This window comes from Monodon monoceros, unplaced genomic scaffold (genome assembly GCF_005190385.1).
Source record: "Monodon monoceros isolate NGI ecotype Baffin Bay Population unplaced genomic scaffold, NGI_Narwhal_1 Super_Scaffold_9, whole genome shotgun sequence".
Classification (NCBI taxonomy): domain Eukaryota; kingdom Metazoa; phylum Chordata; class Mammalia; order Artiodactyla; family Monodontidae; genus Monodon; species Monodon monoceros.
In genome coordinates this window covers 26,495,842-26,519,145 of record NW_021703786.1, presented here as the reverse complement: position 1 = coordinate 26,519,145, position 23,304 = coordinate 26,495,842, and the positions used below count along the sequence as shown (strand labels likewise).

The following is a 23,304-nucleotide window of genomic DNA, read 5'->3' as shown; positions in this document are numbered from 1 at the left end:
CAAAGCTTTTGCACAGCAAAGGAAACCATAAACAAGACAGAAAGACAACCCTCAGAATGGGAGAAAATATTTGCAAATGAAACAACAAAGGATTAATCTCCAAAGTATACAAACAGCTCATGGAGCTCAATATCAAAAAAACAAACACTCCAATTAAAAAATGGGTGGAAGACCTAAATAGACATTTCACCAAGGAAGACATATGGATGGCCAAGAGGCACATGAAAAGGTGCTCAACATCACTAATTATTAGAGAAATGCAAATCAAAACTACAATGAGTTATCACCTCACGCTGGTCAGAATGGCTATTATCAAAAAAATCTAGAAACAGTAAATGCTGGAAAGGGTGTGGTGAAAAGGGAATCCTCCTGCATTGTTGGTGGGAATGTAAATTGATACAACCTCTATGGAGAACAGTATGGAGTTTCCTTAAAAAACTAAAAATAGAACTACCATATGGCCCAGCAATCCTACCACTGGGCATATACCCTGAGAAAACCATAATTCAAAAAGAGACATGTACCACAATGTTCATTACAGCATTATTTACAACAGCCAGGACATGGAACCAACCTAAATGTCCATCGACAGATGAATGGATAAAGAAGATGTGGCACATATATACAATGGAATATTCCTCAGCCATAAAAAGAAACGAAATTGAGTTATTTGTAGTGAGGTGGATGGACCTAGAGTCTGTCATACAGAGTGAAGTAAGTCAGAAAGAGAAAAATAAATACCGTATTCTAATGCATATATATGGAATCCAAAAAAAAAAAATGGTACTGATGAACCTAGTTGCAGGGCAGGAATAAAGATGTAGACATAGAGAATGGACTTAAGAACACGGGTGGGAGGGGTAAGCTGGGGCGAAGTGAGAGTAGCATCGACATGTATACACTACCGAATGTAAAATAGTTAGCTAGTGGGAAGCAGCAGCATAGCACAGGGAGATCAGCTCGGTGCTTTGTGATGACCTAGAGGGGTGGGATAGGGAGGATGGGAGGGAGGCTCAAGAGGGAGGGGATATGGGGACATATGTGTGTATGTGGCTGATTCTGTTGTACACTTTGATGTACAACAGAAACTAAAACAGTATTGTGAAGCAGTTATACTCCAGTAAAGATCTATTAAAAAAATAGAGAAACAAGCGTAAAAAAAAAAAGTGGGCATCGAACTTAAACTAGGAAGAAGACTTGAGGTATCAGATGGTTGGCCAAAAATACCAAGCTTGACCAGAAATCAAGTGACAGACCTAAAAGGGGTCTGTTACACTCTTTCCATCCTCTGAGCTTGTGCTCGTGGAGAGCCTTTGTGATTGTGAAGGCATTTGCCTTTTATGTAGCCCTTTAGGCACCGTTAGGGCCTCCTGTTGCCCCTGTTGCGTGTCCTGTAGGAAGACACACTGTCACTCACCCAGGACGGCCTTGCTCTGTGAGGGGAGGAGAATGGATCCAGTGGGGCGAGGGGAGGTAGCCAGACGTCTTCACTTGAGCTCAGTGGAGGTTTATTGCTTATTGACAGTGTGCCGTGTCATCAAATTATAGTATACTGTGTGTTTATAGGGGAGGAGACCATGGTTATCAGCGAAAGCCTTTAGTTTATAATAAATAAGTGAATCATTTGCATTGAACAACATTTATGAAACATAAATCAGTCAGGTCGACCCAGCTTTAAACTCACAGCAACTAATGACTGTTGATGTAGTTGGTGATGGGAGCTGCTTCAGGATTTAAGCAGGGGAATGTCAGACGTAGATTTGTGTTTTGAAAGGTCTTTTTGACTGTGGGTGGAGTGGAGGGTTTGAAGAGGGGTGACACTGGAGGTGGTATCACCAGCTGGGGAGGGGAGTGTGATAATCCAGGTGAGAACCACCAGGGCTGGAGGAGACAGTGGTGGGAGGGGTGGAGGACAGGACAGGGCCTCTGCTGATGTCCAGAAGGTAGAATCGAGAAGGTAGAATCAAGGGAGTCTGGTTTGGATGTGGGGATAAAAGGGGGTGGGGTTTATAACACTCTCTCACTTTGCATTTGAAGTATATGAACTTTCCTTTGGCGTTTGTCATGTGAGGCTCAGGAGCCACAAAGGGACATCTACATAGATTTTTTTTAACCTGCTTTAAAAAATGTGCCGTGTTCCATTTTGAACAATGTGCTGTGGAAGAGTCCTGAAATGGATGAGAACATTTCTACCTCATTATCACCTTGTGGAATTCTAAAGCTAGAGCTCTAACAAGATCCATGTGGCTTACATATAGAGGGTGTCCTCTAGGTTTCTAACTCTGTCCTCTTTTTGTTCAGAAGCCATTGAAGTGCTTGGGGCATCCACCATGCTTGTCTCCTGTCCTCTTTTTGTTCAGAAGCTATTAAAGTGCTTGGGGCATCCACCATGCTTGTCTCCGTGGAGCTCAAGGTGGATACTGTTTCCTTTTTTTTTTTTTTTTGCGGTATGCAGGCCTCTCACTGTTGTGGCCTCTCCCCGTTGCGGAGCACAGGCTCTGGACGCACAGGCTCAGCGGCCATGGCTCACGGGCCTAGCCGCCCCGCGGCACGTGGGATCTTCCCAGACCGGGGCACGAACCCGTGTCCCCTGCATCGGCAGGCAGACTCTCAACCACTGCGCCACCAGGGAAGCCCCTGTTTCCTTTTTGTAAGTCTAGTTAAATACATAGAAAAGGCCATTCCAGTAAATATATGGCATGATATGTTAATGCTTTAATCATGTTCTTGAACCTTAAACTTGCCCTGTACGTCCAACTCTGCAGAGAGGGTTGTGCCTTTACAGCGGAAGGGGAGACAGCTGAGGAGAGACAGCCAGTGACACGTGTTAATTTTACCGACCATCGGTGTGCTTTCCAGGTGGGTCTTCTGTTCTTGACTACTACTATTTTGTATTTTTTAGTTTTGATGTAATTTCAGACTTACAGAAAAATTGCAAGAATAGTGTAATGAACTCCCATATACCCTTACCCAGATTTACCCGTTTTTACATCTTGCCTCGTTTACTTTTCTCTATTTATAAATGTGAATATGTAATTCTTTCCCCTGAACTATTGAAGAGTAAGTTGGAGACTGTGCTCCTTTATGCCTTACTGTGTGTATCTCTCCTAAGAACAAGGACATCCTCTTACATAAACACAGGACAGTTGTAAAAGTCAGGACATTTCCCATTGGTTTAATACTATATATATATATATATTTTTTTGCCACACAGCTTGCGGGATCTTAGTTCCCCTACCAGGGATTGAACCTGAGGCTACAGCAGTGAAAGTGCCAAGTCCTAATCACTGGACCGCCAGGGAACTCCCGATATAATACTATTATTAATCCACAGTTCACATTAAAATGTTGTGGTTTGCCCCTTTATGAGCCATTTTTGCCCCTCCCCCCATCCAGGTTCACTTAACTGCCTTAGAAGTCTCGTCTTTGTAGCCTCCTTTAATCTAAAGGAGTTTCTCAGGCTTTCTTAGAATTTCTTGACCTTGACAATTTTTTTATTGTCGTAAAATATACATAATATGAAGTTTATCATTGAAACCGTTTTTAAGGCTACAGTTATTAAGTACATTCATACTGTCGTGCAGCCATCACCACCGTCCATCTCCAGAACATTTTTGTCTGCCCAAACTGAAACTCTGTCCTCATTAAACACTAACTCTCCCTCCCCCTCCCCCACCCCCTGGTAACCACCATCCTACTTTCTGTCTCTGAACTCACTGACCTTGACATTTTAAAAGAATACAGGCAGTTATTTCCTGGACTGTCCTCAAGTTGGGTTTGCCTGATGTTTCCTTGTACTCAGATGCAGGTTATGCATTTTGGGTGAGGATGCTACTGAAGTCGCTTGCTTTTTCCAGAGCATCGCATCATGTTGCTTGGTCCCAACTTTGTTGCCGTTGTTCATTTGGCCCGTCCCTGTCATTATTTATTTTCTAGCTTAGCAAGGCCTCATCATGTTGTTGTCAGTGCCCTTTGACATACCAGGCTTTGAACATTTCTTGGCTTTTTGGCACTGTAAGATGTTCCAGGCTTATCTTGTATTTTCCCTGCCTCAACCCTGGAATCAGCCTTTTCTCCAGTGATCCCCAGTTCCTTTTGGTGGAGAATGGAATTTAGAAGCAAGACCTGGCACTAGGTGTGCCCATTGCTGCTGGTGTGCCACTGTTTGCGGGTCCCCTCGGCAGAGGGGTAGGGTGGAGACATCCGTGTTTGTATTTATTGCTTACTTACTGCTGTGCATTGTACGGTGATGCACAGAGGTGATTACCACAAGGCCCGTCTCCTCTGTTCCCCTTTTCAGGTTTGTCACTTACTTCCCAGCAGTGAGAACCTGGCTTCTTTGTCCTCACTGATTCATTTGCTGGCTGGAATACACAGAGGGGAGTTTCTGAACTGCTAACCCATAGCACTTGAGGAAGCACACTTATTAACTAAGAGGTTAATATTTACATTATTGTTTGAGGCAAACTTTACATACAGTGAAATGCACAGATCCTAACTATTAGTGTATGCTATCTAAAAGCAAGTTGCAGGGCTTCTCAGTGTTTTGTGGGGAAATAATTGTTCTTATGAGCACTTTGTACCATTTACCTACATGGCACTGAGCCTGGGATTGTGTGGGATCTCAGGAGGTATAGGATGTGGGCGTGGCCCTTGAGGAATTTTATCTTATTAGAGAAAATGGCATCCTTATACAAAGTTAAGTAAAAGCCCAACGCAGTAATTATGTATCTGCACTTGAGTAATAAGGTAGTGATTTAAGGAATTCTGCTTTCTGGACATTTCGGTGGCATCTGTTTGCCTAAGCTGTGTGCAGTAGGGGGTCCCTAACGGGGGAGATGAAAATGTGTGCAGGTCAAAGGTGGGAGTGTAGTGAGGGGAAAGAGTGGTGAAGTCACAAAAACTGATTTAAAGAATTCAGTAATTCAGCTAATATTTATTGAGGGCCTCTATGTGCCAGGCACCATGCTATGTGTTGGCAATTCATTGGTGCGTAACTCCTGCTTTTAAGGAGTTTACCAGTTTTCTGGGGGAGATGGGTTGGGGTGGTGGTGGCTATGTGCAGAGTGGTGAGAAGGCCTCCTGGAAGGCAGGCACACTGAGCCAGTACCTGAAAGAGACTAGAAATGATCTGGGCAAGGAAGGAAGAGGGTGGGAGGGAGGGCAGAGGAGCCAGGTGTGCAGAGGTGGGGAGGGGAGAGAGCCGGTCTTTGAACAGTGCTTCCCTCTTTCCTCCCCAGGGCCGTGCTCCAGCCCCACCTGCTTTATCTTCTGCTGGCACGTCCACCCCGTGACACCGGCTTATGCATTTGTTTTGCTTCCCCGACTAGGACAGGGACTTTGTCTTGTTCATGCCACATCCCCAGCTTCTCACATAATGACTGGCTGGTGGTAGGTGCTCAGTGAATATTTGTTGAGCAAATAAATGGAGCAGAGACTGTTTGGAGAGAAGTGCCGGGAGACCCATGATGGTGGAGAGGCAAGCAGGGCAGGTCCTGACAAGCTTTGTAAGGCCCTAGGAATTTGGGTTTTGTCTTAAGGACAATTAAGGAAGGTTTTAAAGCAGGGTAGTGAAGTGATCAGGATTGCATTTTAGTAAGATTCTTCGGGCTATAGAGTCAGGCGGGGAGGGCGGGTTAGTTTGTGTGTGTGTGTTTATGTGTATGTGTTGCGTAGGTGTGTGAGTGCATATGTATATGTTTGTGTGTGTGTGTGTGAATGTGTGTTAGGGAGGGGGAGTGGGGCGGGAGCGTCCTGAGGAGGGGGAGGTGGGAGCGAGGAAGAGCTGGCCATAGCTCCAGCTAGGGAGGTGTCAGTGAGACGTGGGTGGCCCCAAGCGCTCCCTGGAACAAGGATTGATTGCACTTGGCCATTGATTGGCTTCAGGAGGCGACAGAATGTCTTGCTGGTTCTGGCTGGATGTAGAAGGGAGAGGAATGAGCCACTACTAGCATTTGGGAGGGAAAGAGCATGTATCTGGCTGTGGAAATGGGAGAAAGTTTTTCTTAAAGAATGTTTAGGTGGGAAATGTTGAAAGTGTTGCTTCAGTGGTTTCCAGCCTCCTGTCCCCTTGGCATCTGGTCTTCATCCCTCCCCGCCGCACCCCTTGTCCCCAAGCCTGAGGGTATTGGTGATGAGCTGTGCACAGTGAATACCGTTCAGTTTGGTGTTTTCTTGCGTGACTTCTTTTACCCTTAAAGGTTGATCTGACAAGCAGTTTAAAGGTGTATCAAAATAAAACCACAGTCAAAATGTTAAATCAAGCTTTTCCTCTTTCTGCGTTCCCTCTAAGCCCTGGCCTAGGTCTGGACTAGTTTCTACAGAGGTGAAACCACTGCAGGGACACAAGGTGCCTCCTGTCTGCTGTAGTGGACTTCCTGAGTGTGCTGGCTCGGCACTGTGGTCTCCCTGAGTCTCTGGCCACAGGACCTCAAGGGCAAACTGTGTTTCTTCCCATCTGTTGCCAACCTGGCCTGGTAGGTGGCAGAGCCCAGATCAGACCCCTGGTCTGGCTTCAGGGCCTGGTTCCAGAGAACTGCTTCTCAGTCTTTTCCTTTATACGTACAGCTCTTCTCCTGAAAGTGAGTTTTTACTTGACCAGCAGGCATGAATATTTTCCCTGAAGAATTTTTTAAAAAAATATTTATTTATTTATTTGGCTGCACCAGGTCTTAGTTGCGGCACGTGAGATCTTCATTGCGGCATGTGGGGCTCTTAGTTGCGGAATGCGGGCTCTTAGTTGTGGCATGCATGCAGGATCTAGTTCCTTGACCAGGGATCGAACCTGGGCCCCCTGCATTAGGAGTGTGGAATCTTAACCACTGGACCACCAAGGAAGTCCCAGTTTTTGTTCTTTAAATAAAACTTTATGCTGAAAATGGTCTTAGTACTTGAAAACTATTTTAACATTTTTTTACTGGAGTAACTGAGTTCCTTGAAAACTTGCTGTTTTCCTTCAGATTATAAAAATAACACGTCATCGTAGAATATTTAGAAAATATGGAAAAACACAACAGTGAAAATAAAAATTATATAAAATCCTGTATGCCACTGTTAACATTTTGGTGTATTTTCCACTTCTCTGTCTTCCCTTTCCCCCTTCCCCACAACCAGGAGTATACTGTATGTGTCGTTAAAGGATTATTTTGAATTATCTATTTTTGACATCCTTACCCTTGTAAGATCTGAAGCATAACAATAAAATAAGCACTCGGAAAACACCCACCACGCTCAGGAACTAGATCATCAAGACTGTCACAGGCACTAGCTCTTAACATCTTTATGCCTCTGGGAAAATAGTAGCACTACTAGCTTAGTTTTAAGTCGTACTTACCGTGTGTCTGGCTTGTCCAGGCTGCCCACGTTGACAATCCCTTTAATTTCCAAACAACCCTGGGAGCAGGTACTGTTACAGCCACTTTGTGATTGAGGAAACTGAGGCAAGAGAGGTTAGATGATTTTTCAGAGGTCACGTGGCTAGTGAGCCGCAGAGCCTGGACTTGGACCCTGGCCATCTGGCCCTGGCACCTGTGCCCCCATTGTGCCGAGTTATCCGCCTCTCTGAGAGCGTGAGCGTTAATGGTCGAACCTGGGAGACCATGATCTGCTGGCTTCTCAGGAGCACCTGCTCACTCGCTGTTTACTGACCCCTGAGCCAGAGCCTCTGCTGTACCAGCTCCTCTGTGGGAATGAGAAAGGAGTGGATCTGGTCCAGAACCCTGGGGAGCACTGTGAAATCAGTACACCTGCAGACCAGCTTAGTGGATCAGATAGCATCTTGAAACATCTAACTAGTGGCTCAAGGCTGTGTTAATACCAGTGAGAAGTAGTGGTGTGGCCAATGGCTGGTGAGGGATTCCAGGAGAGGGGTCTGGCTGAGGAAGGCTTCTGGAGGAGGGAGGGAGGACCTGAGCTGGGCACAGAGACAGGAAGGATTGCACTGGCTGGAATGGAGAGGAAAAGACCTTCTAGGGTGGGGTATACACGGCCTCCAGTTTAGGTGAGAGGACACAGTGGGACACAGTGCTGGCGGGCGGGGAGTGGAACCACAGTGTGACCCTTTGGGTGCCCAGTAGAAAGGCTTGGCCCTTCTCCTTCAGTTATGGATGTGCGGGGAGATGATGACAGCAGCATCCTACCAAGGTTAACTGGGCGTTCTCTAGGTGGACACAGGTGGGCAGAACACCTAAGCGTCTGAAGCTTTTCAGTGAGCAAGAGTTGGTCCAGTTAGGACCAGCTTCTGCTCTGAGGGCACGGATCCCCGGGAGGTTTGGTGGTGAGGACTAGTGCTCAGGTGAGATACTGCAGAAGCGTGGGCCTCAGGGGGGCTCACGTACCTGGTGTTAAATGTAGGTGGGTGTCAGGGAAGCTCTGGAAGCAAGAAAGCATTTGAAGGACAGAGTAGGATTTTGGCAAGTGGAGTTGAGAGGATAGCTTGGAGTTGGGAGGGAAGGGTTTGCCCAGAGTGAGAGGAAGCCTCAGGTTCCAGGGGCAGGAGGTGGTCTGCTCCACATCTTTTAAAGGCCTGAATGGTAGCATGAGGAAATGACATTTATTTGGAAAGCAACAAGATCTTTGAAGGTTTTTGAGTAGGGGTGGGGGTGTAAAGTGGAGTAGTAACATTCTGAGAGACATAAGGAGAGAATCATGGGATTTGGTGAATAATTGGGAGAAAGAAAAACTGTGTGGTGGTTTTTTGTGGCAGAGGGGAAATGGACTTTCTCTCTCTTTTTTTGTCCATAGTTTTAGAATTTTATTAAAATTGAGAAGATAGAGTTCCTGTATACTTTGTACCCAGTTTCCCCTGTTGTTAACATCTTGCATTAGGATTGTACACTTGTCATAACTAATGAATCAATATTGATACATTATTATCAACCAAAGTCTATCCATACTTTATTTGGATTTCCTAAGTATTTACCTATTATCTTTTTCCTGCTCCAGGATCCCATCCAGGATGCCACATTACATTTAGTTGTCATGTATCCTCAGGCTCCTCTTGGCTTGTGACAGTCTCTCAGACTTTCTTAGTTTTGGATGACCTTGATAATTTTGAGCAGTACTGGTCAGGGATTTTATAGACTGTCCCTCTGTTGAAATTTGTTTAATGTTTTTCTTATGATAAAGCTGGGATTATAGGTTTTGGGGAGGAATATCACAGAGGGAAAGTGCCCTTCGTATCACATCACATCAAAGGTCCATGCTCTCAACACAACTTATCACTGTTGATGTGACTTTGATTACCTGGCTGAGGTCCTGTTTGTCAGATGTCTCCACTTGATATCCCCTCGCCCCATCTTGTTCTCTTTGGAAGGAATTTACTGTGCCCAGCCCACACTTAAGGGGAGGAGGGTTGTGCTCCATCTCCCTAAGGTCAGAGTATCTGCATATATTAATTGGAATTTTTCTGTATGGGAGATTTATCTATTCTTCTGCATTTATTAATCTGTTCAATCATTTACTTATATCACTATGGACTCATGGATATTTATTTTGTCCTTTGGGCTATAATCCACTACTACTTTACTTTGTTGCTCCATCTTTGGCCAGTGGGAGCGCTTTCAGTTGGCTCCTGTGCTACTTTGACGAAGCCCCACTATTGTGGACTTTTTTTTAAAAGCAGCTATTTACTTTCTGGCTGTTTACTTTCTGGAGCACAGGATGCTCTGGGATCATCTCGTACATTTCCTGCCTCAGTTCTAAAATCAGGTGTTTCTCCAAGGACCTCTGGTTCCTGTTATTGGAGAATGGTGTTAGAGACCAAGATCTGGGTGCTGGGTGTGCTCATTGCTACTGGGGTGTCACTACTTTTAGGTCCTCTCAGGTGACAGAGCAAGGAGATATATGTGCATATACTGACCCCTTTGTATATATACACATCTGTAAACATTTCTATATGTAACCATCTCTATCTGTATTAAGCAAAACATGCATTTGTAGTGATGTCTTCAGGTCTAATCTGTTTTGTTTTTTCTGTCTTTTGTTGTTGTTGTAAATCTGGAACCAAGAGGTTAGTAACATAAGGTGAAGTCAGAGATAGGTGTGCTTCTGGAGAAAAGCTAATGAGTATGTGTGTACCAGGGAGTGTCTGTGACGTAGCACAGACTTCATAAATATTTGTTGCATGACAGAGCCAGGGCCCTTGATGACTTTTGTGAGTGATGTCTTGGTTGAATAGAAAATTCTGTGGAAGCTGAATTTCTGGGAACAGAAATTTCATCAAGGGGTTGAGGGGAGAGTGAGGCAGTGGTCACAGAGCAGGGGTTTGGGAGGAGAGAAGTGGCTGGCATTGGGGGCAATAGCAAACAAATGTTTGCCAGGCAGAGGAACCATCAGAGGGAGAGATGGAATGTGGTGGAAAGAGGCCCAGGGAGGGGAGGCAGTGTGGGCAGAAGCTATAATGTTCCTACTGTATTGCTTTACAGTTTGTGAACATTTTTTCACATGGATTTAGTCTACTTAATCCTGACAACACCCCTAGCAGGCACCTGTTGTTACCTGAGTGAACTGAGGCCACTTAGAGGGGGCATCCAACCCCATGGAATTCATGGGCTGCTGAGGAGCCGAGCCAAGAGTCCAGGCCTCCTCAGTCTGACGACTGAGGAGCCGGGCTGCCACCTTGTTTCTCACCCCATTTGCAGAGCAGCTTTGGGCGAGATTTCTCATTGGCTCAAAGTCCCTCCTTATGGAGACTCAGAAAATCTTTTTTTTTTTTTAATTTTTATTCATTTATTTGTTTATTTATTGGCTGCGTTGGGTCTTCGTTGCTGCGCCTGGGCTTCCTCTAGTTGCAGCGAGTGGGGGCTACTCTTCGTTGTGGTGTGCAGGCTTCAGTAGTTGTGGCACACAGGCTCAGTAGTTGTGGCGCCCAGGCTTAGTTGCTCCGCGGCATGTGGGATCTTCCCGGACCAGGGCTTGAACCCGTGTCCCCTGTGTTGGCAGGCGGATTCTTGACCACTGCACTGCCAGGGAAGTCCCAAGACTCAGAAACTCATGATGGACTTTTTCTAAAAATTGAACAGGCAGCTGAGGTTTTATCTAAGAGAATGGACTTTGTTGTCAGAATGACCTTGGTCCAAGCTGGTTTCTTTTCTGTCCTTGGTCTAGATCTTAGTGTTTTGATTTGTAAAGTGGGTCTAAGACTACCTACCTCGTGGTGGTGTTGCAAAGATTAAATGTGATCATATTTATGAAGCAGGAGGACTGTGTGATGCATAGCTGAGCCCAGTGTTTCAAGGGGCATCCTGTGTGGCTGTGTGTTTCTGCCCATGTGCTCCTTACTGCACAGCTGCTAAGGAGCCCTGTCCCCTCCTGTGTGGTGGTGCAGATGTTGCACGTGATTGACTATTTGGAAGAAAAAGAACAGATTTGCCCCTGTTGAGACAGTGAGCTGTGCCTGCAGCTTTCATCAGTTGATAAGGGGCACAAGTTCAGGTGACCACCATCCTAAGAGGAGCTCCAAACTGGGCAGGCTTAGCTTTCTTTTTTAAAAACCCTTTGCACCCACCATGGCCCCTCTCCGGAGTAAGATGGGAGCTCTCCTAAGATCCATGCTCTACCTGAGTGTGTTTATGTGAGGTTCTGGTAAATGTTATAGTTTCTCAAAAACTAGACTTTATGGCACACTTCCCATAAATCAGTGTTTGTGAACACTACAGAAAATGAATTGATTCTTGCAGGCCATCATGGCAAGTATTAGGGCTTCAGTAATAGCTCACACATTTTTTCCTGACATCAAATTCATTTCATTCAGAATGAGTATTCTTGTAAAAACAGTTCTGAATCTACCAAATCAGACTGGGAAGGTGAGGTCATTACTGTTCCCTTCTTTCTAGTAAAGGTGCTCTGAAGATGAAATGCTTTATTTCCGTATTATGTGGCCTGTGAGGCAAACTGCTGGGTTTAACAGGCACTACTGTGGGAAATTCTCTGAACAGGTGCTTGCTGCAAAGCCCTTCTTTGTTGCTGGTACTGTCCCTGACTCCTACTCTGTTGCCTTCCCGTGGGTGGGCTCACTGGCCTAGCGCTCTCCTGGGTTCCGGAAGAAATGAGCCAAGTCGGAGGTACTTCAGCTCTCCCGGGGCCTCTCTGGGAGTAGCGGTGTGGAGGCTGACCCAGAAGTTGGGGGCCTGGCTCTGACCGCTGGGCTTTGGAACTGTGCCTGGGCCACATTTCCTGTAACCTACATTTGGTTCTTTGTCTCCAGATGCTGATTCACTCCTAGGTTCAGTGACTCCCTGCTCTCACATAGCCTCAGAGCTTGTTACTGAGTTCCAGAGCTTGAGTTCCCTATATGGGTTCTGGTTTGCTTCATATTCTTCTGAGTTTTGGTTTTGGGCACCTGATGGGCTCTCAACTTCCTGGATTTGCCTGGGTCCTGCAACTCAGTATATGGAGTGGTGCCCCTGAGCTGTGTTGGGCTCCACATGCTGTCTCCCCCTCAGATGCCCTCCAGGACCCCAGGTGCCAGAAGTATGCCTGAAGTGGGCTTGGAGATTGACTCATTCCCTTGGCTACCACCCCTGCCCCCATCCCTAACATTCACTTGGTCCTACTGCGGGGGTGGGTGTTGACCATGAGCCCTTAGCTCTGCACTTGCTTATTGCAAGCTGTACCAGGACATGCTTGTTTATGGATCATTTACTAGTGCCATATCAATGTCTTATGTTACTGTGTTTAACTTTGAGACAGTGGATCCTAATTTATGATCTGTTTTGTTGCCTTATTAAAATTAATGATAGTTTTCACTTAAATAAATATATTTTCACTTAAATGCATATATTTGAGAAATAGTTGCCAGATTGTCCCTGACAGTATTCTTTTCTCTGAGAAGAATTTCATGCTAAGTAGATTATGGTTGATTCTATAGATTATTTTTTTCTTCATTTTAAATGGCATAACTATATGGAATTGTCTTTATAGAATTGTGAGCCTGTTTTAAATTTAGGAATAATAAATCCAAGGAAATGTAGAAAACTGGCATTTTAAGATTATCGCAGTTTTCTACAAGAATATTCATTACAGCATTCATTCATTTAGTCTGTATTTATTGAGTGCCTGCAAATAACCTAATATCCATCAATAGAGAACTGATTAATTAACTTTTAGTGCATCATATACTAGACTTACATGCAGCTACTAAATACAGAAGTAATTCTGTGTGTGCTGTTATGGGAAAGTTTCTAAGATATATTATTAAATTAAAAAACAAACCACACATTAAAAAAAAAACAACTAAGGCACAGAGCAGACTGTTTGGTATGATCCTATTTGTGTTTTTAAAAAGCTATATATACATATAAAAATAAGTGCTTATCTATGTAAAAAATATATGGAAAGTTACACACTTAAGGACAGGGATAGGAGGTAGGCATCAGTAGAATTATATTTATAAAAATTTATATTTTCCTGTATTTAATTATTATATCCTTTTGCATGGTTATTTTAATGTTAGTTAAAAACATGATTACCCTTATGATATGTCCTCTGTGGGCCTATTAGCGATACCTTTGTTTTATTTTTTGAGGTGGTGGTTCTAAGGTTTGCCGTATTACATCTTTAACTTATCACATTGTACCTCAAATAACAGTACACCTCTTCGCATGTGAGGTAAGAACCTGACAGCCTGGTGCTTCTGTCCCCCATCCTTTTGCTGTTCGAGTCATACATTTTACTTCTGCATGCTATAAACCCCAGACTACGTTGTTATTATTTTTTAAAAAAGTCAATTATCTTTTAAAGAAATTTGAAAAATAAGAACATCCTTTATATTTACCACATAGTTCAGTTCCCAGCCTTCATTGCTCTGTGTAGCTCTGAGTTTGAATCTGGAATTATTTTTCTCCTGTCTGGAGAGTGTTATTACTTGGGTCCCCTGGCGATACATTTTCTCAACTTTCGTTTGTGTGGGAGTGTCTTTATTTCATCATCATTTTTTTCCCAAAATTTTATTTATTTTATTTTTTGCTGTATTGGGTCTTTGTTGCTGCACGCGGGCTTTCTCTAGTTGCGGCGAGCGGGGGCTGTTCTTTGTTGCGGTGCACGGGCTTCTCATTGCGGTGGCTTCTCTCGTTGCAGAGCACGGGCTCTAGGTGCGTGGGCTTCAGTAGTTGTGGCACACGGGCTCAGTAGTTGTGGCTCACAGGCTCTAGAGTTCAGGCTCAGTAGTTGTGGCGCACGGGCTTAGTTGCTCCATGGCATGTGGGATCTTCCCAGACCAGGGCTCGAACCTGTGTCCCCTGCATTGGCAGGCAGATTCTTAACTACTGTGCCACCAAGGAAGCCCTCATCATCATTTTTGAAGGATGTTTTCACTGGATGTAGAGTTCTAGGTTGACTTTTTTTCTTCAGCACTTTGAAGATGCCCTGTTGTGGTCAGGCCTGCATTGCTCCTGATGAGAAGTGTGCTCTAGTCTTGTTTTTGTTCCCCAGTATGTAATGTGTCTTTTTTTTCCTCCTGCTACTTTTAAGATTTTTCTCTTTATCGTTGGAATTTAGCAGTTTGATTATGATGTGCATTGGTGTCTTTTTCTTTGTGAGTAGCCTGCTTGTTGTGGTCTACTGAGATTCTTGGATCTGTAGGATTATGGTTTTCAGCAAATTTTTGGAAAATGTGCTGCCATATATTTTTAATTTTTCTATTTTTCTCACTCTGCTCCCTTTCAGTCTTCCAGAGCTCCAATTACATTAATCTTAGATGTTTCATATTGTTCCATGAGGCTTTCTCCCCACTCCTACCTTCCCCCCCCCCCGTGTTTTAATTTGGATCATTTCTATTGCAGTATCTTCAAGTTCTCTCATTTCTATTGCAGTGTCTTCAAGTTCTCTCAGTCTATTCTTTTGCAGTGTCAAATATGTTGTTAAGCCCACCCAGTGTAGTTTTTATTTTCTTATTTCTTTTTCTTTCTTTTTTTTTTTTTTTTTTGGCCACACCGCACGGCCTGCGGGACCTTAGTTCCCTGACCAGGAATCGAACTTGCATTGGAAGCATGGAGTCCTAACTACTGGACCACCAGAGAATTCCCACCACCCAATGTAGTTTTCATTTTGATATTATGTTTTTATTTTCTAGAATTTCTACTTGGGTCTTCTTTATAGTTTATTTTTCTCTCTTTGTGTTCATGTTTCCCTTTAAATCCTTGAACAAATTTGTAATGCCATTTTAAAGCTCTTGTCTGTTATTTCCATCATCACTGTCATTTCTGGGTCTGTTTCTCTGGATTGATTTTCTTTTGCTTATGGATCACACTTTCCTGCTTTTACTTATATCTAGTAATTTTTGATTGGATGCCAGACACACTGACTGTTATGTTGTTGAGAATCTGGTGTTATTGTCTTCATTTAAACAGTGTTGAGTTTTGTTCTGGAAGGAATTTAGTGTACTCGTATCAGCTTCATTCTTTCAAGGGTTGTTTTCTATCTTTGCTAAAGCAGGTCTATATCAGGGGTTGGCAAACTATGACCCACTGCTTGGTTTTGTAAGTAAAGTCTTTTGGAACGCAGCATTGTCTTTTATGTATTGTCGGTGTTGCTTTTGTGCTACACTGGCAAAGTTGAGTAGTTCGACAGAGACTGTATAACCCAGATATTTACCATCTGGGTCTTTATGGAAAAAAGTGGATGACCCCTTCTAGAGAAGCCTTTGCTCTGAGTCTAGTCTAGCCCTATGCCTAAGGTGGGGCCACCTTTCGGGGTAAATATTCTGAGTGGTCAGTGGGGTCTCTTCATTCTGACATGTTGGAACTTGGATGGTTCCCACCCTCGCTCAGTAGTTCTTTGCTTGTCCTCCTGGAGTCTCGCCAACTACATGCTCAGCCAGGGACACGAGGGACCCCATGTAGATTTCTGGCACACCCTTTCTGTATAGTGCTTTCCTCTTTGGTCCTTGGGCCCACCAATTCCAGCTGCTGTAGCCTCCGTGAACTCTGATCTCTGTTTTCTCAGCTCAGTGATCCTAGCTTTCTCTGCTCAGGGCCCTGTCTCTCTGTGCAGAAAGCTCAGTGATCATGGGGCTCACTTCATTTGCTTTCTTTGTTTCAGCAATCATGTTCCGATACTGCATGTAGTTTAATGTCTGCAAAAGTGTTTTATATGTTTTGTTTAGCTTTCTAGTTGTGCACGGTGCGAGGACTAGTCTGATACTGTTACTCCATCTTTCCTGGAAGGGGAGGTCTCCCTAAGTAGGATTTGGAAGAGCCAGGGAGGACAGGAGGTTTTGGAGAGATTAATGATGCATGACTAGATCACCTTTTATTCAGTAGAGTAGTTGATAGCTGATTCTTTACAATTAATAGTTATGTGTTGTAGTTGTTCTTTTACTGAACCTTATTTTTTGCCAGTGGAATTTTACTTTCTAACTTCAACGTGGCATTAAAATTTAAGATTACATTGTATCAAGTTGATAGTACAGATTAACTGTTGGGAAGAGTTGCACTTGCAGTGATCCCAAGACAGGTAATTTACAAGTCGGGATTTAGAGTCCTCCTTTCTTTGATAACATCCTTTGCATTTCATTTGGGCTTTATAAAGCCAGGTGGGTCAGAGTTTGAAACTGAAATAACTGTTAAACATGGAAGAGGATTTAAGAATAAAATCCTTTCCTGTTTTGGTGTTACAGATCTAAATTGGGCGCTTTGTCATGCAGTCTTAGAGTACCGGATTTGACCTACTACCTTAAGGGTTTAGTTAATTGTACAGAAATCCTCTTTGGTGTTAATAACCATTAGAGCCCTAGAAGGAATTGTCAAATTGCTCTTTTCATTTAACTGTGGGGTTTAGTGGGTCTAGTCTTATTTGATTTGATTTACTTTCTTTTTAAAAAAATTATGAGGTAAAAAAATGCATAAAACATCTACTTACAGTTTAACTCATATTTATAAAAAGAACACCTATGTACCCCCTACCCAGGTCCGGAAATAGACCCTTTCAGCACCCTGGAAGCACCCTTGATGTGTCCTACCCTCATCACAATTACTTCCTCCCTCCAAGAGGCAAATATTTTTCTTACTTTTTTGGATGATACTTATTTCTTCACTTTTTTTTAGTGGTTTTCCTGCCTATGCATGCATATCTAGAAAACTGCTTATTTTGCCACTGGGAAGATTATATGATTGATATACTGCATGTATGTTTCTTTGCATTGCTTTTCTCAGTATTACATTTGTAAGATTCACCCAGGTTGTTGAATATGTGTGTAATTAATTCATTTTTACTTCTGTATAGTATCTCATTACAGGTATATGTCACAATTTACTTATACATCCTACTCCTGAAAGATGTTGAAATGAGCATTCTTATGTATTCTGGTACACATAGCAGGCATAGGACACAGGTACAGGATAATTATATATTCTTTTTTTTTTTTTAAAGCCTGTTCTGGTCTTTTGCCCATGTTTTAGTTGAGTTGTCTTTTTCTTACTGATTTTAGGAGCTTTTGTATATTTTGGATATTTACTGTAAGTGTCTTTCCACTTTGAAGCTTGTCCTTCTGCTTTCTTTGTGAGGGGTCTTTTGACATCTCAGTTTTAATGTCATCAGATTTGTTATTGTTTCTCTTTCATCTTCGTGCTCTTTTCCATCTTCGTTAAGAACTTCTTCCCTACTCTTTTCCCTGGTAGCATGAAGGTGATCCCCAGTCCTATCTGGAAAGCTCCCTCCCAGTTTGGGTCTTTTATGCACTTTGTGTGTGTGGTCTATGGAAGGGGTCCAATTTTCTTTTTTTCTTTTCCCTATGTAGGTATCTAGTTGTCTTAGTGGATTTTGCTGGAAAGCTCATCCTTCCCTCAGCTGCAGGGCTCTGTCTTTTGTCCAGAGGCCATGTCAGTGTGGGTCTCTCGGGGGCTTCCTGCTCTTTCCACATGGTCACCGTTGCACCACTCCTCTGTCTTAATTACGAGCTGTATGGAAATTGACTGAGAGGTGTCCTCACAGTTGTTTTCTTTGAGAAACATCTGGCTCTTCTTGTTCTTCTGCTCTTCATGTGAGTTTAAGAATTAGCTTGCAGGTTCAAAGAAAGAAAGTTTGTTGGGTGTGTGATTGGGATTGCATTGAGCCTGTATTTCAATTTGGGGAGATTTAACATCTTTACAAAATTGAGTGTTCCAGTCCATAAACACAGCATGTCTTCATTTATTTAGGTAGGTCTGAGAATTTCCCTAAGTAAAGCTATATACTTCCCCTGTAGAGGTGTTGCCATTCTTTTTTTTTTTTTTTTTCCTGTTTCTTTTTTTGGCCTCACCTTGTGGCTTGTGGGATCTTAGTTCCCCAGTCAGGGATCAAACCTGTGCCCTCAGCAATGAAAGCGCAGTCTTAACCACTGGACCGCCGGGGAATACCCTGTTGCCTGTCTTTTATTCAGTTTCTTTTAGGTGCTTGATATTATCTTGATGCTTTCCTAAATAGCATCTTTTAAAAATCTAATTTTTTTTTTTGCTCGTGTACTAGAAAGTAATTTATTTTTATATGTAGCGCTCACAGCATCTTCGATTTCATCAGGAGCCCTGGCAGCCCATGTGCACAGCTTCCTGCCTCCGCCCCTGTGCTGCGTGTGTAAAGCTGCTGGGGATGAGATGGGTGTGTGTGGGGGTGTGGACACAGAGAAGCCATGCCTTGGCTTCTTACTGGTTTAATATTGTTCTAATCACAGGGCCGCTTGACAGCTTTTGTTTCAGGTGCTGTCATCCCACAGATCAGATAGTGGCTCTGGGCACCAGCCTTCCCCATTTTCCTTACCTGGTGCATCTCCAGGGAGTTGGTGCTGTGAGACGTCAGCCCCACTCAGGCACCTTCCTGCATGGCTCTGGGGACAGGTTCAGGCTTCGTGGTTACTCAAGCCAAGGAGAGTGATCCCTCAACACTTGAATGATCTGTTCCATGGATGCTTGCTAGGACCTGCCAGTGAAGCCGTGCAATCCTAAACCTTCCTTTGTAAAAAAAGTTTTTAAAATATGATTTAGGCTTTTGAAATGGTATATTTTCCCCCAAATTTTATTTATTTATTTTCCTTCCAGTTTTATTGATATATAACTGGCATACAGCATTGTATAAGGTTAAGTTGTACAGCAGGATGATTTGACTTACATGTATCGTGAAATGATTATCACGGTAAGTTTAGTAAACATCCATCATCTCATATGGATAAAAAAAGAAATAGAAAAGAATTTTTTCCTTGTGATGAGAACTATTAAGGTTTGTTCTCTTAACAACTTTCCTGTATAACATACAGCTGTGTTAATTATATTCATTATGTTGTACATTACATCCCTAGCACTTATTTATCTTATAACTGGAAGTTTGTACCTTTCAGTATTTTTTTTTTTAAAGTCAGTTTTAGTAATTTGTATTTTTAGAGAATTTTGTCCATTTCTTCTGGGTTTCAAATTTAGGAGCATAAAGTCGTTCATCATGTTCTCCTGTGATCTTTTTTTTTTTTTTTTCTGTACGCGAGCCTCTCACTGTTGTGTCCTCTCCCGCTGCAGAGCACAGGCTCCGGACGCGCAGGCCCAGCGGCCATGGCTCACGGGCCCAGCTGTTCCGTGGCATGTGGGATCTTCCCAGACCGGGGCACGAACCCGTGTCCCCTGCATTGGCAGGCGGACTCTCAACCACTGCACCACCAGGGAAGCCCCTCCTGTGATCTTTTTAAAGTCTGTAGAACTGTAGTAATGTTCCCTTTCTATTCCTGACATTATTTGTGTGTCCACTCTTTTTTCTCAGTTCTGGCCAGAGGATTGTCTATTTTTTAGTCTTTCAAATAACCAGCTCTTGGCTTTGTTGATACTCTATACCATTAATATTTTATTAATTTATTTAAAAATCTTATTTCCTTTTTCTACTTTCCTTGGATTCATTTTATTGCCTTTTCCCCTATTCTTGAGGGGGAAGTTCCTGAGATGGGTACTTAGCTTATTAATTTCCAGTCATTTGTCTTTTCTAATATAGGCATTTTAGAAATATTAAAATTATAAACTATAATATGTAAATTAAATACTTGGCTGCATTCAACAAGTTTTGATGTGTAGTATTTTTGTTATTCAGTTCAAAGTTTCTAAATTTCATTTTGACTTCATTATGAGTTATTTAAAAGTGTGCTTTGTAATTTTAAAAAATAGAGGAATTTTCCTAGGATTGTTTTTTGATTTCTTGCTTAATTACGGTTTGATCAGAGAACATGTATGTGATTTCAGCAAGTAGTAACAGATGCACTGGGCATCCTTAGGGGAGCCATTTACATGATTGTCTTATGTGAGTGGCACCCCCTATTGTTGTGGATCATGTGACTTGCACAACTCTGTGCATATACTCCAAATTTCAGTCTTTTGAAATTTGTTGAGCTTTGCCTTTTGGGCCCGTATAGGGTCAATTTTGGTAAATGTTCCCCGTGTGCTTGACCATAATGTGTATCTGTAATAGCTGGGTGCCATATATGAGCGTTAAATCAGATATTTTATTTGTCATGTACAGATGATTTATGTCTTTACTGATTTTTTTGATTTCTATCAATAACCAAGAGAAGTATATTAAAACCTCTCACCATGATTGTAAATGTGTCAAATCCTCCTTATAGTTATGTTTGTGCTTTGTTTATATTCTGAGGCGATATTATTATGTCATACAAATTTAAAACTGTGTATCTTCCTGGTGAATGGGAGTCTGAATTGCAATGAAATCATTCTCTTTATCCCTAATAATGCTTTTTTGCTTTAAAGTATGTGTCCTTAATATAGTTACACCAGTTTTTTTCTCGCTTGGTATTTGCACTGTTTATTTTTCTATCCTTTTATATACGTCAGCCTTTCTTTTCAACCTTATGTTTTTCGTACGTCTCTTGTAAACAGCTTGTAGTTAGAGTTAAAAAAAAAAGTCTAGTCTGATGATTTTTGTCTTTTAATTGGAGCATTTAGTCTATTTACATTTATTTGGGCTTAAATCTGCCATCTTATTTTGTGTTTTCTATTTGTCCTGCCTGTATTCTTCTTTTTTTCCCCCCATGCCTCTTTATGGATTGAAAATATTTATTATTTAATTTCTTCTCCTTTGCTGTTTTTGAAGTAACATACTATTTTTCTCTTGTTGTAATAGTTCCCTAGCAATGACAGTAGGAATACTCAAAAAAAGCATAAAGTTAATCAGGACCTTTATTTTTTTTCCTGGACAACATAAGACTGGAAAAATCCACCTAACCTTTTATTTCTTAATTGTTAGTATTGTGTATGTTATTTCTGTTTCTTTTTTTTTTTAGCACAATTATTCTTGCTTTATACTGCCAACATTCTTTTAGATTAATGCACATTTATGACTTTTTGCTCTCATTCCTTTTGGATCTCAGACCTTCCATATGGGATTGCTTTATTTATTTATTTATTTGGTTGTGCCAGGTCTTCATTGCCGCAGGCGGGCTCCTTAGTTGTGGCTCGCCGGTTCCTTAGTTGTGGCATGTGAACTCTTAGTTGCGGCACACATGTGGGATCTAGTTCTCTGACCAGGGATTGAACTCGGGCCCCCTGCGTTGGAAATGCGGAGTCTTAGCCACTGCGCCACCAGGGAAGTCCCATGGAATCACTTTTATTTTGACTGAAAAATTTTAGAATTTCCCCTCATGAGGGTCTGCTGATGTCACATTCTCTTTGTTAATCTGAAGATGTCTTTATCAAATCCTGATTCTTAAAGGACACTTTTACCAGGTGTGGAATCCTGGACTGGCACTCTCTCTCAGCACCTGAAGAAGTCATTCCACCACCTCCTGCTTCTATTGTGGCTTAGAAGCTGCCAGGCAGTTGCTGGAGTTCTTCCCACACACTATTTGTGAAACTCTAACTAGATTTATGTTCACTCTCTTTTCCATGTTTCTCTTCCATATCTTCTTCCTTTTTGTCCTTTTGAGCTTCATTGTGGACAGTTTCTTCTTTTTTATCACGTTCACGCAGTCTCTCTTTAGCTATGTCTAAGCTGCCATTTGTCATTCACTGAATTTTTCACATTCTGCATTCTGCTTAATTCTTTCAATCCACTGAGTTTTTTTTTTTTTTTCTCGGTACGCGGGCCTCTCACTGTTGTGGCCTCTCCCGTTGCGGAGCACAGGCTCCGGACGCGCAGGCTCAGCAGCCATGGCTCACGGGCCCAGCCGCTCTGCGGCATGTGGGATCTTCCCAGACCGGGGCACGAACCCGTGTCCCCTGCATCGGCAGACGGACTCTCGACCACTGCGCCACCAGGGAAGCCCCTCCACTGAGTTTTTAATATTGTTTTTTGTGTTTTTAATTTTTTAGAACTTTATTTGGTATATTAGTAGGTCACTTAAAAATTTTTCCCATTCCCTGCAACTATTTTCATTTTGCCTTTTAGTTCATTTGACTCTAAGCATAGCATTTTTCCCTGTCTAGTATTCCAATTTGAAGATCTTTGGGTCTTCTGTTTGCTGCTTATGTTGATCGTTGCCCCATTACTGTGTTTATTTGCGTGCTTTGTTATTTTTTGTTGTGTACTGCTTTGCTTCGGGAAGTTATCTGTGGGCATTGGGCAGGCCCAGGGTGAAGGCAGTTTCCTCCAGGGTGGGTTGTTGTTTCTTTTGCCCGGCAGTTGGTCCTAGTCTGGGACTGCTTTTTGTGGTCTTGGCCTGAGGTTCCCTGGGCCATCTAGAACTGAGAACCCAGCTTGCAAAGTGCATGAAGGACGCAGAAGACCGCATGTTGTATGATTCAATGAAAAATGTCCAGACTAGGCTGGGGTCAGGGGTGGGGGGTGAAGAATGACTTCAGATGGGCACGACAGTTTCTTTTTGGAGTGATGGAAATGTTCTAAAATGAGATGGTGGTGATGGTGGCAGAACTCTAAATATTCTAAACCCCTCATTTGTACAAAAAACAGGCGAATTTTATGATATGTAACATATTACTCATAAAGCTGTTTTGAAAATGCATGAAGGTCCCATGTGGCTGTTAAGTCCTCAGGGCCATGTTTTGTTCCTCTTACTCCTCTTCTGCTCTTGTCACTGCCATGCTCCCCAGGGTGGTGGTTGTGGGCAGAGGCGAGGTGGTGCCCCGTTGGCACAGCCCACTGGGGTCCCTGCTTACGTGGGGGCCTCGCCTCCTCGGTTTCTGCTCTGGGCTGCCTGGGCGCCGTGACTTACCCTGCCCACCTGCAAATCCCTTCTGATCTGCTGCTGCCTCCGGGTCCCTGCTCTCCCTCAGATTTTCACCTTGTAGTTTCTTGCTAGCTTGACAGCTCCTCAGTGCTTTTGAGGAGGTTGCAAATCAAAAGAAAGCAGAACATTTGGCCCAGGTTGCCCCCTCCTTGCCTGTACTGCCC

The 23,304-nt window shown here is 42.9% G+C and overlaps 1 protein-coding gene and 1 non-coding gene across 7 annotated transcripts in view; one reads left to right on the top strand and one right to left on the bottom strand.

Annotated features, from left to right (window-relative positions):
• Positions 1-23,304, top strand: part of RPTOR (regulatory associated protein of MTOR complex 1) — a 352,911-nt gene that overhangs the window by 8,145 nt on the left and 321,462 nt on the right. Inside the window, exon 1 of one of the 6 annotated variants that reach the window (XM_029212149.1) lies at positions 5,444-5,507. The exons of 4 other annotated variants lie outside the window; for them this stretch is intronic. In XM_029212149.1, coding sequence (XP_029067982.1) covers positions 5,466-5,507 — 42 coding nt within the window. In that variant the 5' untranslated portion in view covers positions 5,444-5,465. Of the gene's footprint in view, positions 1-5,443; positions 5,508-23,304 lie in introns of those variants that run through there. One more of the 6 variants, XM_029212150.1, reaches the window with a different exon arrangement.
• TRNAR-CCU lies at positions 6,764-6,836 on the bottom strand. Its single transcript has one exon. It is a non-coding gene; the product is annotated as a tRNA-Arg (tRNA).